This window comes from Microcaecilia unicolor, chromosome 2 (assembly GCF_901765095.1).
Source record: "Microcaecilia unicolor chromosome 2, aMicUni1.1, whole genome shotgun sequence".
In the NCBI taxonomy this organism is placed as follows: Eukaryota; Metazoa; Chordata; class Amphibia; order Gymnophiona; family Siphonopidae; genus Microcaecilia; species Microcaecilia unicolor.
In genome coordinates, this window is record NC_044032.1 from 15507223 (window position 1) to 15522819 (window position 15597).

The 15597-nt window shown below is 44.0% G+C and overlaps 1 protein-coding gene across 1 annotated transcript in view; it reads left to right on the forward strand.

Annotated features, from left to right (window-relative positions):
• GBA2 (glucosylceramidase beta 2) overlaps positions 1-15597 on the forward strand; it is a 169209-nt gene that overhangs the window by 46102 nt on the left and 107510 nt on the right. The window contains 2 exon segments of the mRNA XM_030192800.1: positions 11028-11119; positions 11686-11801. Of these exon segments, the coding sequence (XP_030048660.1) occupies positions 11028-11119; positions 11686-11801 (208 nt within the window).

A 15597-nucleotide genomic window follows, 5' to 3' on the forward strand; every position in this document is an offset into this window, starting at 1 on the left:
TATGTGAAATAAAGTGGTATCATAGTAACATAGTAGATGACGGCAGAAAAAGACCTGCATGGTCCATCCAGTCTGCCCAACAAGATAAACTCATAAGTGCTACTTTTTGTGTATACCTTTCCTTGATTTGTACCTGTCCTTTTCAGGGCACAGACCGTATAAGTCTGCCCAGCACTATCCCCACCTCCCAACCACCAGTCCCGCCTCCCATCACTGGCTCTGGCACAGACCGTATAAGTCTGCCCTCCGCTTTCCTCGCCTCCCAACCACCAACCTCTTTTCCTTCACCTGCTCCACCACCCAATTTCGGCTAAGCTGCTGAGGATCCAATCCTACTGCACAGGATTCCTTTATGCATATCCCACACATGTTTGAATTCCGTTACCGTTTTCATCTCCACCACCTCCTGCGGGAGGGCATTCCAAGCATCCACCACCCTCTCCGTGAAGAAATACTTCCTGACATCTTTTTTGAGCCTGCCCCCCTTCAATCTCATTTCATGTCCTCTCGTTCTACCGCCTTCCCATCTCCGGAAAATATTTTTTTGCGGATTAATACCTTTCAAGTATTTGAACGTTTGTATCATATCACCCCTGTTCCTCCTATCCTACTACTACTACTATTTAGCATTTCTATAGCGCTACAAGGCATACGCAGCGCTGCACAAACATAGAAGAAAGACAGTCCCTGCTCAAAGAGCTTACAATCTAATAGACAAAAAATAATTAAAGTAATCAAATCAATTAATGTGAACGGGAAGGAAGAGAGGAGAGTAGGTGGAGGCGAGTGGTTACAAGTGGTTACGAGTCAAAAGCAATGTTAAAGAGGTGGGTTTTCAGTCCAGATTTAAAGGTGGCCAAAGATGGGGCAAGACGTAGGGGCTCAGGAAGTTTATACATGTTCAGGTCAGCAAGTCTCTGCTCATACGTCTTGGAACGCAAATCCCATACCATTCTCGTAGCTTTTCTTTGCACCGCTTCCATTTTTTTAACATCCTTCGCAAGGTACGGCCTCCAAAACTGAACACAATACTCCAGGTAGGGCCTCACCAAGGACTTGTACAGGGGCATCAACACTTCCTTTCTTCTGCTGATCACACCTCTCTCTATACAGCCTAGTAACCTTCTCGCTACGGCCACCGCCTTGTCACACTGTTTCGTCGCTTTCAGATCCTCGGATACTATCACCCCAAGATCCCTCTCCCCCTCAGTACCTATCAGACTCTCACCGCCTAACACATACGTCTCTCGTGGGTTTCTACTCCCTAAATGCATCACTTTGCATTTCTTCGCATTGAATTTTAATTGCCAAACCTTAGACCATTCTTCTAGCTTCCTCAGATCCCTTTTCATGCTTTCCACTCCCTCCCGGGTGTCCACTCTGATGCAAATCTTAGTATCATCCGCAAATAGGCAAACTTTACCTTCTAACCCTTCGGCAATGTCACTCACAAATATATTGAACAGAATCGGCCCCAGCACCGATCCCTGAGGCACTCCGCTACTCACCTTTCCCTCCTCCGAGTGAACTCTATTTACCACCACCCTCTGTCGTCTGTCCGTCAACCAGTTCCTAATCCAGTTCACCACTTCGGGACCTATCTTCAGCCCATCTAGTGTGGAGATTTCGGTTTTGTCTAGTTCATGTACAATCTAGTTGTCTGTGGGAAAGAAAGCCAGCAGATCAATATCGCAACAAAAAGATTTTATTGAAGATACCGTGTATGAACAAATCGCCCGACACAGGCCGTGTTTCGCCCACCTAGGGCTGCGTCACGGGCTACAATGAACAAATATATAATAATTATCATAGATCATAATAAATAAAATATAACACACATATGAGCATAATATATCAAATTTATAAATTGATATATATTGATCTGCTGGCTTTCTTTCCCATATTGGATTTTGCAGATCGTTTGCCTTGTTGTGTTTTTGGGACCCTCAGTCTAGTTGTCTAGTATTTAGCATGGATCATTATGGTGTGCCTTTTTGAACAGGTTGGTTTTCAGTAGTTTTCGGAAGATTGCTAGGTCGTGCATTGTTTTTATGTATGACAATGCTAACAAGACAAAACTGGTGACTGGGGCATGTTGAGAAAGATAAAGATTCTTTTGTGTACTGGGTAGAATGATATTACTCAGGTGATTAAACTGGGGGATGTCTGAATCATGCTTAAGCACCTGATTATTATGACATTCTTATGCCAATGACTAGACTCAATACACACTCATTAAATGTCGATGCATTCTGAAGTTAACAGTGCTGCAGAAATTAGGAACCTGGGTGGGTTTTCTCTAGGAGGGGCCCTTTTTACTAATGGGTAGGCGCAGGAGCCCGGTCGTAATTCTCACCTCCAGCTAGCACCATTTCTAGCGATTACCCAGCAGTGGCGCTTCCCGGTTACTGACAGGTTAGCACGGAAGCCCTTAGCACCACCTTAATGGGTGGCGGTAACTGTTCCTCCCCCTCCTCAAATTGGCTGCACGGCCATTTCTTTTTGAGAGCAAACGACAGCTTTTTACTCGCTGCAGTATGTACCGTATTTTTCGGACTATAAGACGCACTTTTTTCCCCCAAAATTTGGGAGGAAAATGGGGGGTGCGTCTTATAGTCCGAAGGTACCGATTTCCCTCCCTCCCGCCCTCCCCCCCGAGTTCGGGATCGCCCTCCCCCCGGCCCTGTCACCACTTCTCCCCTACTCACGTCACGCGATCTTCCCTGGTGGTCTAGTGACTTCAATTCTCGGCGGCCATTTTGAATCTCGCCGAGACCGTCAGGCAGCATACAGGAGGACGGAGAGCAGCGCGCTGGGCAGGAAAGAGGGGGCTCTTTCCTGCCCTGACGTCACTAGACCACCAGAGAACATCGCGTGATATGAGTAGGGGAGGGCGATCCCGAACTCGGAGAAGACGCACCAGAGCACCTAGGTTTTAGAGGAGGGAAAAAGGAAAAAAAAATTTTTTCCTATTTCCCTCCTCTAAAACCTAGGTGCGTCTTATGGTCCGGTGCGCCTTATAGTCCGAAAAATACGGTATATAATGAACCTAACCAGTCCCTTCCAAAAACAGGTTCAGAGGTCTGAAGCTGTCAGCCAGACCTAAAATTCATGTCCTCTGTGCGACCCAGATGCTCATGAGCTCTAGTGACAGGCTTGCTGAAAGGAGAACATGAAGCAATTTTCCATACAAGGTGTTTACTAAAGAATGTGGTGTAGGGAACTTTTTCTATTATTAGGACTGGAACATAGGTAAATGGTTGCTGGCAAAATGGAACATGCTGATCACTATGATGTAGCGTTAGCCCTGTCCAATAATCTTGATCAGTGTGGTTGAAACTAATAACTATCAACATTTGTGGTCGAAACTAATGCTAACGAACTGTTTGAGCTTGTATAATGTAGAAGAGTATAAAAAAATGATAGCTAGCAAGACAAAATTGGAGAAGTACTCGGAGATAGCACTCCTCTGCAGCTTTGTTGTAACTCTCTCGTGAGAAAAGAATCGTAGTCCGTTTTCTTGCTTGGTAAGTAATAAAGGGAATATTTTCTCATCTCTGCGTGGCCTTCGCTTATTCTCTCCCTAACTGTAGGAGTGTGTGGAACATTCTATTGGGGTGGGGAGGGCAGAAGAATTAACAAGTATAAGGGGACCTCAGCGCACGTGAAAAGAATGCTCTGATGCTTTTACCTGCTTAGTAAGAGCACCCCTTAGATTGTAAATCCACTTAACATCTTCCAAGTTGAACCTGAGACAATGGAGGGTGAGGAGTGGAGGAGTGGCCTAGTGGTTAGGGTGGTGGACTTTGGTCCTGGGGAACTGAGGAACTGAGTTGGATTCCCACTTCAGGCACAGGCAGCTCCTTGTGACTCTGGGCAAGTCACTTAACCCTCCATTGCCCCATGTAAGCCGCATTGAGCCTGCCATGAGTGGGAAAGCGCAGGGTACAAATGTAACAAAAATAAAATAGATACTATTGGAGATTCTACATGGAATGTTGCTACTATTGGAGATTCTACATGGAATGTTGCTACTACTGAGATTCTGTTGCTACTATTGGAGATTCTACATGGAATGTTGCTTCTATTGGAGATTCTACATGGAATGTTGCTATTCCACTAGCAACATTCCATGTAGAAGGCTGCGCAGGCTTCTGTTTCTGCGCGGCCACATTGGTGATCTGCAAGGGCCGACTTCTACATGGAATATTGCTAGTGGAATAGCAACATTCCATGTAGAATCTCAAATAGTAGCAACAGTGGAGGAGTGGCCTAGTGGTTAGGGTGGTGGACTCTGGTCCTGGGGAACTGAGGAACTGAGTTCGATTCCCGGCACAGGCAGCTCCTTGTGACTCTGGGCAAGTCACTTAACCCTCCATTGCCCCATGTAAGCCGCATTGAGCCTGCCATGAGTGGGAAAGCGCGGGGTACAAATGTAACAAAAATAAAAGTGCCTTGCCCAGTGTCAAAAGAAGAGTCGTTGGAAGAATCAGGATTCGAACCATGTCTTCTCTGGTTTCAGCCCGCTGCTCTAACCATGTGGCGGCAAGTTCACCAGTTCCTGGGATGTCCCAGTCAACATCCAGCACATTGAAACCATCTGGCAATGGTATCTCCGTTTTTATGTTCTTATAACAATTTGATGAATGGCTTCATCTAAATCTGTGATGGGATATCTGCTTAAAGATAATTAAGCTGTCTGGTTATCTTTAACTAGATAGTCAAAAATATATCTGATTAGAACATAAGAGTAATCATATTTGGTCAGACCAGTGGTTCATCTAGCCCAGTATTCTGTTTCCAACAGTGACCAAGCTAGGTCAGAAGTACTTGGCAGAAACCCAAATCGTGGCAACGTTCCATGCTACCAATCCCAGGACAAGCAGTAGCTTCCCCATGTCTTTTGCAATAGCAGACTATGGACTTTATCTCCAGGAACTTGTCCAAACCTTTTTTAAACGCAGATACGCTAACCGCTGTTACCACATCCTTCAGCAAAGAGTTCCAGAGCTTAACTATTCATTAATGAAAAAAATATTTCCTCCTATTTGGTTTAAAAGTATTTCCATGTAACTTCCTTGACTGTCCCTTAGTCTTTCTACTTTTGGAACGAGTAAAAAAAATCAGTTTACTTCTACTCGTTCTACATCACTCAGGATTTTGTAGACCTCAATCGTATCTCCGCTTATTTGTCTCTTTTCCAAGCTGAAGAGCCCTAACCTCTTTAGCCTTTCTTCATACAAGAGGAGTTCCACCCCCTTTATCCTTTTGGGTTCTCTTCTTTGAACCTTTTATAATTCTGCTGTATGTTTTTTGAGATATGGTGACCAGAACTGAACGCAGTACTCAAGGTTCGATCTCACCATGGAGCGATACAGATGCATTATAGTATTTTCGTTCTTATTCATCTTCCCTTTCCTAATAATTCCTAGCATCCTGTTTGTTTTGCCGCCACCACACATTACTACTACTACTACTATTTAGCATTTCTATAGCGCTACAAGGCGTACGCAGCGCTGCACAAACATAGAAGAAAGACAGTCCCTGCTCAAAGAGCTATGTAATAAAAGTGAGCCAAGTATAGGACAATCAAGCCATTGTGACATCACTGATGAGGTTGGCTCTTATTGGTGGCCTGAGGCATTATGACATCACAATATCACCTCTGATTACAAGAGACTACTACTACTACTACTATTTAGCATTTCTATAGCGCTACAAGGCATACGCAGCGCTGCACAAACATAGAAGAAAGACAGTCCCTGCTCAAAGAGCTTACAATGTAATAGACAAAAAATAAATAAAGTAAGCAAATCAAATCAATTAATGTGAACGGGAAGGAAGAGAGGAGGGTAGGTGGAGGCGAGTGGTTACAAGTGGTTACGAGTCAAAAGCAATGTTAAAGAGGTGGGCTTTCAGTCTAGATTTAAAGGTGGCCAAGGATGGGGCAAGACGTAGGGGCTCAGGAAGTTTATTCCATGCGTAGGGTGCAGCGAGACAGAAGGCGCGAAGTCTGGAGTTGGCAGTCTTCCAATCTCCTAAGGTCTTCCTGCAAAATTTCACAGTCCGCATGTGTTTCAACAAACTTGAATAGTTTTGTGTCCTCTGCAAATTAATCGCCTCGTTCATCATTCTGATATCTATATCATTTATAAATATGTTAAATGGCACCAGTCCCAGTACTAAATCCCTGCAACAGTCCACTGTTCACTCTCCTCCATTGAGAAAAATTACCTTTTAACTGTACCCTCTATTTTCTGTCCAGTTCCTAATCCTAATTCCTTGCCTCCTCTCCCATGACTCTAATTTTCTCAGGAGTCTCTCATGAAGAACTTTATCAAAATCTTTCTGAAAATCTAGATACCCTACATCAACTGGCTCACCTTTATCTATTATTATAATTATTAGCATTTGTATAGCGCTACCAGACGCACGCAGCGCTGAACACCTGACACAGAGAGACAGTCCCTGCTCAATAGAGCTTACAATGTAAAAATACAGACAGACAAGACAATTAAGGGCGAGGGAAGTACTGGGTGAGAAGGAACAAGGGGAGGGCAATTGAGTAGTAGCTAGGAGTCAAAAGCAGTAGTGAAAAGGTGGGTTTTCAGCATAGATTTGAAAACAGGTAGAGATGGAGCTAGATGTACAGGCTCAGGAAGTTTACTCCAGGCATAAGGTGCCGCGAGAGAAAAGGAACGAAGCCTGGAGTTAGCTGTAGAGGAGAAGGGGGACGATGAGAGATTTGTTCAGCTAGCAGAGGTCACGGGGAGGAATTTAGGGAGAGATGAGAGTGGAGCGGTAATGGGGGGCTGCAGAATGGATGCATTTAAAGGTCAGTAAGAGAAGTTTGAACTGTATATGGAAGCAGACAGGGAGCCAGTGAAGTGACTTGAGAAGTGGGCTAGTGTGGGTATAACGATTTTGGCGGAAAATAAGTCGTGCTGCAGAATTTTGGACAGACTGGAGAGGAGAGAGATGACTGAGCGGAAGACCAGTGAGAAGTAAATTGCAATAATCCAAGCGAGAGGTGACAAGGGTGTGGATGAGGTTTATTCACGCTTTGAAAAAATTGAAGCAAACTAGTGAGGCAAGACTTCCCTCGGCTAAACCCATGCTAACTCTGTCCCATTAAACCTTGTTTGTCTATGTGTTCTGTAATTTTATTCTTTATAATAGTTTCCTCTATTTTGCCTGGCACTGACATCAGGCTTACCAGTCTGTATTTTCCCAGGTCACCTTGGAACCCTTTTAAATAATCGGCGTCACATTGGCCACTCTTCAGTCTTCAGATACAACAAATTATTTTAATGATAGATTACATATTACTAACAGCAGATCAGCAGTTTCATGCTTGAGTTCTTTTAGTACCCTTGAATGTATGCCATCTGATCCAGGTGATTTACTACTCTTTAATTTGTCAGTTTGGCTCAGTACATCTTCACCCAGATTTCTTTCAGTTCCTCTGCGTCATCACCCTTGAAAGTCTTTTCCTACTTCACCAGGGTGATGCTCTCTTTCTAGGAGACTTCCCTCCTCTGTGGCAGCCCAGGGGCTGCCAGACTGGAAGTGGGACTTCTCTGCAAGGTCTCTGTAGGTCTCCTCTATGTACCTCTCTGTCTCTCTCAGCTCCTCCAAGTCTTCTACTCTAGCCTCAAGAGAACAAACCTGGTCTCTGAGAGCTAGGAGCTCTTTGCATCAGGCACACATACAACCACTAACCAGTTGCCTCTGGACTGTTGTCTCCATCTAAGTATTTTTGAGTTTTTCAATCATTTAAAACTTGCTAAGGTATTACCACAACAGCACTGATAAACGCAGAACTGTTCTGTGTCCTCAGAGAAACTCTAATGAGCTGGAAAGAGAAGCATCTAAACTTGCAACTTCTAATCACTCAAATATAGAAGCTTTAGCTGCATCCTTGGTTTGATCATGAACATGAGAACAATTTTGGGCAGAGTAGGAGGAGTAACTGGTCCCTTTTTTGCCTTTATTTGTGTTGGAATGACTCCTGGCACAGGAACGCAACAAGGTATATTATTATGGTATGTTGTATTTTCACTGTAGGGTGTGATCAGTGATGATGAATTCATTAGTTGTGTGTCTGGAGTAGATTTGGTCCTAGGAATGTGACTAGGTAATTTAGGTGTAGGGAATTGATTGTTATGACATTGAAATGCTTTATTGTAGGAGACAGTTCTAGTTATTGGGAAGGAAAAAAAAGGGAAGTGGTGTAACGGGTAGAACAACATTAACTTGTGAATCAAAAACATTCCAGGGATTAAAATTTTAATCCCTTCTTGTCTACTGACTGCATGATGTGCAGTAGAGCAGAGACGCTCAACCCAGCCTCCGGCACAGACATAGCCAATCAGTGCTTCAGGACATGCAAAATGAATATGAAAGCATGTTGAGAAAGGTGCTTTAGAAATTCAAATTATCATTTGTCAATCTCCGTTAAAAACGTCTACGGAGCTGAATCATCAGAGCAAAATTGTGATTTGAGTGGGCGTGAAATAGGGATATCTGTTTATTTCCGTAAAGTCTTATTCTGGAATTGGAAAGCAGTGATGTATAAAGCGATATCTGGTCACTGAGTTAGGACTGATCTATTTATACTAAAGGTTGGGCAGCTTTCAGTCCATTTTTTTTTGGCTGTCATAGTCTGTCAAGGCTTGCGACTCTGCAAAGACAGCAAATGTCATTGGCATTTGTAAAGCTGTCGTTCTGTTGCTTTGCGGGGAAGAACCATCACAAAGGTGGAGAGAAAAGCACAAAGCAGAGAGTAGGAAAAGTAGGGCTCTTCCAAGAAACCGGAGCAGACGTATGTTGAAAATCAAACCTTTATTCCAATAAACACACTTGACTCTGACTCGACACAGCTGTGTTTCGGTGCAGAAATGCTTTCTACTATAAATCACTTCTATAGCGCTACCAGTCGTACGCAGCGCTTTACAGTTGAGCATGAAGAAGACAGTCCCTGCTCAAAAGAGCTTACAATCTAAATCAGGACAAACAGACAGGACCAATAAGGATAAGGGAAGGACAGACAGAAGGACACATAAGGATAAGATAAAAGTTACAAGTTAATCTTGTGATGTTTGCTGTGCATTGAAGAAGAGACGGCCGAGGGAAGACACTGGTTGCCGGACAGAGTATGCAGTGGTGGTGTAAAATGAGTAGAAGTGAATCGATTGTTTTTTATCATTCGAAAAGTACAAAAGTCTGACCATTGGAAACCTCTGAATTAGCATCTCCTATAATAACCATTGGATCTGGTATCTGATCAAGTGGTTGATGTGATGGATTCATGAGTTTTATTTGTTTTCTTGGATTCTGGAAGCAGTGAGGAGGGCAAATGAGTATGACAATGCAGGGAAGTAGGACTTATTTACTTACACAAGTGCAAAGGAAATAGAGGCATAACGTTCAGTTTAGAAACAAAAGCATAAATTACATCTCTGTAGAGCAAAGACCATCCTGGAAGGATGTTATAATGCCGTTGTATCGCTCCATGGTGCGACCGCACCTTGAGTATTGTGTTCAATTCTGGTCGCCGCATCTCAAGAAAGATATAGTAGAATTGGAAAAGGTGCAGCGAAGGGCGACTAAAATGATAGCGGGGATGGGACGACTTCCCTATGAAGAAAGACTAAGGAGGCTAGGGCTATTCAGCTTGGAGAAGAGACGGCTGAGGGGAGACATGATAGAGGTATATAAAATAATGAGTGGAGTGGAACAGGTGGATGTGAAGCGTCTGTTCACGCTTTCCAAAAATACTAGGACTAGGGGGCATGCGATGAAACTACAGTGTAGTAAATTTAAAACAAATCGGAGAAAATTTTTCTTCACCCAACGTGTAATTAAACTCTGGAATTCGTTGCCAGAGAATGTGGTAAAGGCGGTTAGCTTAGCGGGGGGGGGGGGGGGGGGGGGGGTTAAAAAAGGTTTGGACGGCTTCCTAAAGGAAAAGTCCATAGACCGTTATTAAAATGGACTTGGGGGAAACTCCTCTGCTTATTTCTGGGATACACAACCAACTAGTGGTAGAACAAATAGTACTTGTAGCTTGGAGAAGAGACGGCTGAGGGGAGACATGATAGAGGTATATAAAATAATGAGTGGAGTGGAACAGGTGGATGTGAAGCGTCTGTTCACGCTTTCCAAAAATACTAGGACTAGGGGGCATGCGATGAAACTACAGTGTAGTAAATTTAAAACAAATCGGAGAAAATTTTTCTTCACCCAACGTGTAATTAAACTCTGGAATTCGTTGCCGGAGAAAGTGGTGAAGGCGGTTAGCTTAGCAGAGTTTAAAAAGGGGTTGGACGGTTTCCTAAAGGACAAGTCCATAAACCGCTACTAAACGGACTGGGAAAAATCCAAAATTCCAGGAATAACATGTATAGAATGTTTGTACGTTTGGGAAGCTTGCCAGGTGCCCTTGGCCTGGATTGGCCGCTGTCGTGGACAAGATGCTGGGCTCGATGGACCCTTGGTCTTTTCCCAGTATGGCATTACTTATGTACTTATGTACTCCCAGGTAACAGCATTCTGCTATAAATTCTCCAGTTTACAGGGATCTGTTTATTTGGGTTTAGCTGAAGACAGAGAGCGCTTACAATGTAAAATGCTGTACTGTTATTAACATGCATTATTAGGGATTTGGATTGAACTCGCACATTTTCACTAGAAGTTCAAGGTAGGTTATGTTCAGATACAGTAGGTATTTTTCTGTTTCTGGATGATGCAATGGAGGAGGGTTCAGTGAGTTGCCCATGCAGTAGGATTTGAATGTTGGCTTCCCTAGTTCTCAGCCTGCTGCTCTAATCACTAGGTTGCTCCTTCACTGTTAACCCTCTCAAAATTAGGCACATATTTTGCTGAGCAAATCAGGTTGGTCGTTAGTAGGAGCACAATGGAATTCTCTTGGTTGCTGTACATATGTGGAGGTGAGAAGGAGGTGATGGCGCAGTGCTGACGTTATTGGACCACTCACCAATGTCTTGTCCCTTTCGTTCTGGCAGGTATTTTCGGTTCTGGTGCAGGAAGACCTATGTAGAGAAGAAGGCTCCATTTATCGATATGCTGAACTCCATTCCACTGCGCCAGATTTACGGTATGTATTTTCAACAGAGTTGCTGTGCAGCTCCGTGCCTGAGCTATGGCTGGGATGGGTCTAGGGAACTACAGCCACAGGTGATGGAGGATTCTGAGCTACCCACAGCTGCCTCGCTTTGCAGCATGAAGATGAAACTTTATATTGACACTTTTGTTGCTCAAGCATTCCAGAAAATCGTGACCCAAGAGGCAGCAATCGCGTTGGCTATATGAGCGAGGTTCAGACTTGCCTTCACTAAAGTAGCAATAGTATGCATCTGTCCTAAACTGAATCCTGGTAGATTATGAATGAACAAGTTCCTCTGTCCAGATTTCTCAGCCCACAGATCCTGAATGTTGACCTGACTCGACCAACTTGACATTGGTATTGAGTCATGGTCCTCACCCATGACTCTTATCTCCTCCTTCCAGAGTAAGCAGGCACAATTCCTGGCTTCTCTGGGAGTAAGACAATATCCATCCTGTCCTTTTCCTGCAAAATGATGGGTAACTCAGTCTGTGTGCTCCCTGTGTCAGTAGTGCACACAAAATCTGAGGTATGTACACATTTCTGATTTGTTCTAGGAGCACCACTGGGTGGCTTTGGGGGAGGTACCATCACACGAGGCTGGCGAGGGGAATTCTGTCGGTGGCAGTTAAATCCAGGACTGTACCAATATAAAACAGTCATTGACGATCAGGTGAGTGAATAAATAAAGCCTCTTTGATGACTTTTGAATGGTGGCTTTAAAATTAAATAAAATACTTTTGACAAGCTGAGAGAATCTAATCAAGATGGCAGTGGGAAAGATGAGTTTTGGGTGAGAGACTGGGCAAGAGTGGGAAAATATTTCAGAGTTGGAATGAGGATTGAAGGGAGAGTCATTGGGCTGAAGCTGGAGAGACTACCGTGGGCAAGTCTCATCAAGGCCTAGAGAGATATTTAACAGTATGTGAGACTTTTACTTGAGGCCAGAAGAGACATCTGACTTTGGGTGAGATTCCGGCCAAGATCTGGAGAAAGTTTATGGTTGGAGTGAGGTCCACAACAGATGCTGGAGGACCTCTGCCAAGTCCAGTAGAGACTTCAGGCTCAGTGTCTCACTAGAAAAGAGACAGCTTTGAACTAGACTTGGAGTAAGACTAGGAAATATAACAGCATTAGAGGAAATCCGGGAGACACTAGGAGAAGCATTTGATTCTATCTAAGACTGAGAATGAAACTGGAAAAGATTTCAGAATTGGGGTTGTCAATTTTTATGACGGAGAAAAACCCTGAGCTCTGACCAGCTCTATCCCATGCCTTCCCCCAAACATAACCACAGCGACAGTAGCATTGCATTCTTTAGCCCATGCAGACCACATCAGACAATATATAAGTGAAACGTGAAAATTGTACTGCTTTGTCACCCTCCTGTCTCCATGCATATCTCCCTGTCCCTCATCCTCCCGACTCTTCCTGTCTCTCACCCATCCACCCCCATCCTGTTAGACTGTCACTGAAATGCTTTGATGGTTCACTTATATATACTGTCATCTACCAACATTTGCTTATTTCCGACCTGATGAAGTAGGGCAACCTTCGAAAGCTAATCAAGAAATTTATTAAGTTATGTCCAATAAAAAAGGTATCATCTTATCTTATTTTCTTTTCCATGTTTTATTTTTTAAATAAATGGTAAATCTCTCTCTCTCAGTCTCTCTCTCTGTATATATGTATATACAGTGGTGGAAATAAGTATTTGATCCCTTGCTGATTTTGTAAGTTTGCCCACTGACAAAGACATGAGCAGCCCATAATTGAAGGGTAGGTTATTGGTAACAGTGAGAGATAGCACATCACAAATTAAATCCGGAAAATCACATTGTGGAAAGTATATGAATTTATTTGCATTCTGCAGAGGGAAATAAGTATTTGATCCCCCACCAACCAGTAAGAGATCTGGCCCCTACAGACCAGGTAGATGCTCCAAATCAACTCGTTACCTGCATGACAGACAGCTGTCGGCAATGGTCACCTGTATGAAAGACACCTGTCCACAGACTCAGTGAATCAGTCAGACTCTAACCTCTACAAAATGGCCAAGAGCAAGGAGCTGTCTAAGGATGTCAGGGACAAGATCATACACCTGCACAAGGCTGGAATGGGCTACAAAACCATCAGTAAGACGCTGGGCGAGAAGGAGACAACTGTTGGTGCCATAGTAAGAAAATGGAAGAAGTACAAAATGACTGTCAATCGACAAAGATCTGGGGCTCCACGCAAAATCTCACCTCGTGGGGTATCCTTGATCATGAGGAAGGTTAGAAATCAGCCTACAACTACAAGGGGGGAACTTGTCAATGATCTCAAGGCAGCTGGGACCACTGTCACCACGAAAACCGTTGGTAACACATTACAACATAACGGATTGCAATCCTGCAGTGCCCGCAAGGTCCCCCTGCTCCGGAAGGCACATGTGACGGCCCGTCTGAAGTTTGCCAGTGAACACCTGGATGATGCCGAGAGTGATTGGGAGAAGGTGCTGTGGTCAGATGAGACAAAAATTGAGCTCTTTGGCATGAACTCAACTCGCCGTGTTTGGAGGAAGAGAAATGCTGCCTATGACCCAAAGAACACCGTCCCCACTGTCAAGCATGGAGGTGGAAATGTTATGTTTTGGGGGTGTTTCTCTGCTAAGGGCACAGGACTACTTCACCGCATCAATGGGAGAATGGATGGGGCCATGTACCGTACAATTCTGAGTGACAACCTCCTTCCCTCCGCCAGGGCCTTAAAAATGGGTCGTGGCTGGGTCTTCCAGCACGACAATGACCCAAAACATACAGCCAAGGCAACAAAGGAGTGGCTCAGGAAGAAGCACATTAGGGTCATGGAGTGGCCTAGCCAGTCACCAGACCTTAATCCCATTGAAAACTTATGGAGGGAGCTGAAGCTGCGAGTTGCCAAGCGACAGCCCAGAACTCTTAATGATTTAGAGATGATCTGCAAAGAGGAGTGGACCAAAATTCCTCCTGACATGTGTGCAAACCTCATCATCAACTACAGAAGACGTCTGACCGCTGTGCTTGCCAACAAGGGTTTTGCCACCAAGTATTAGGTCTTGTTTGCCAGAGGGATTAAATACTTATTTCCCTCTGCAGAATGCAAATAAATTCATATACTTTCCACAATGTGATTTTCCGGATTTAATTTGTGATGTGCTATCTCTCACTGTTACCAATAACCTACCCTTCAATTATGGGCTGCTCATGTCTTTGTCAGTGGGCAAACTTACAAAATCAGCAAGGGATCAAATACTTATTTCCACCACTGTATATATAATTTGTCCTGGATCTAAACTACTACTACTACTTAACATTTCTAGAGCGCTACTAGGGTTACGCAGCGCTGTACAAATTAAACAAAGAAGGACAGTCCCTGCTCAAAGGAGCTTACAATCTAAAGGACGAAATGTGCAGACAATCCAAGTGGGGCAGTCTAGATTTCCTGAATAGTGGTTAGGTGCCAAAGGCGACATTGAAGAGGTGGGCTTTAAGCAGTGATTTGAAGATGGGCAGGGAGGGGGCCTGGCTTATGAGCTCGGGAAGTTTGTTCCACGCGTGGGGTGAGGCAAGGCAGAAAGGGCGGAGCCTGGAGTTGGCGGTGGTGGAGAAAGGTACTGAAAGGAGGGATTTGTCTTGAGAGCGGAGGTTACGGGTAGGAACGTAAGGGGAGATGAGGGTTGAGAGGTAAGGAGGGGCTGCAGATCGAGTACATTTGTAGGTAAGTTATAATTACCAGTAGTTTAGATCCAGAACAAAAAATGTAAAGCCTAATATCCGTTGGAGTCAGAGTTGGACAGTAGAAAAATAGAGGAGTCGGAATTGAAGTCGAAGGTGTACCAATTCCGCAGCCCTGTGATATACACATACCTAATCTCTATCTTCCCCTGCCAATTTTGAGGTAAAGACCATAGAAATCTGCCTGGCACCAGTTCTACTTCCCAACTACTGAAATTTCTGTTGAAGCCTACTCCATCCAGCCTCGATCCTGAACTGTCTTTGCCATTTATGGGACCCAGACCATAGTAGTCGGCTCAACGTTGATCTTAACGTCTAAACCTCTGGAGTTGACCTCAAAGCATATTCCAGCAGTGAAGTCATTTAATTTGATCCCATCCCTTTTTCAATATAGGGATCCAGGTATATTGTGAAATAGTACAAACCTCTCCAAAAAGTCATTCAGGAGCTACCACTACAGCACTAATTTCCAAAACTCGCACAAGGACCCTACCTAGGAAAAGACAACACCGTAAATATTGCAGTGAGCCCCAGAAAATCAGTGCATCTAGTAGGAAAATTGAATAAACCAGATTACTGCACATTCTTTCATAGAAAGTCCATGTTTAGCCTTGATCACACATGCAAAACACAAACTCTCACCAAGGTGACCTGAAGCTGAAGAAAACACAGCCTGCTTTTTGGAGTCCACTGTCAAAAGTTTTGTCCCGAGAG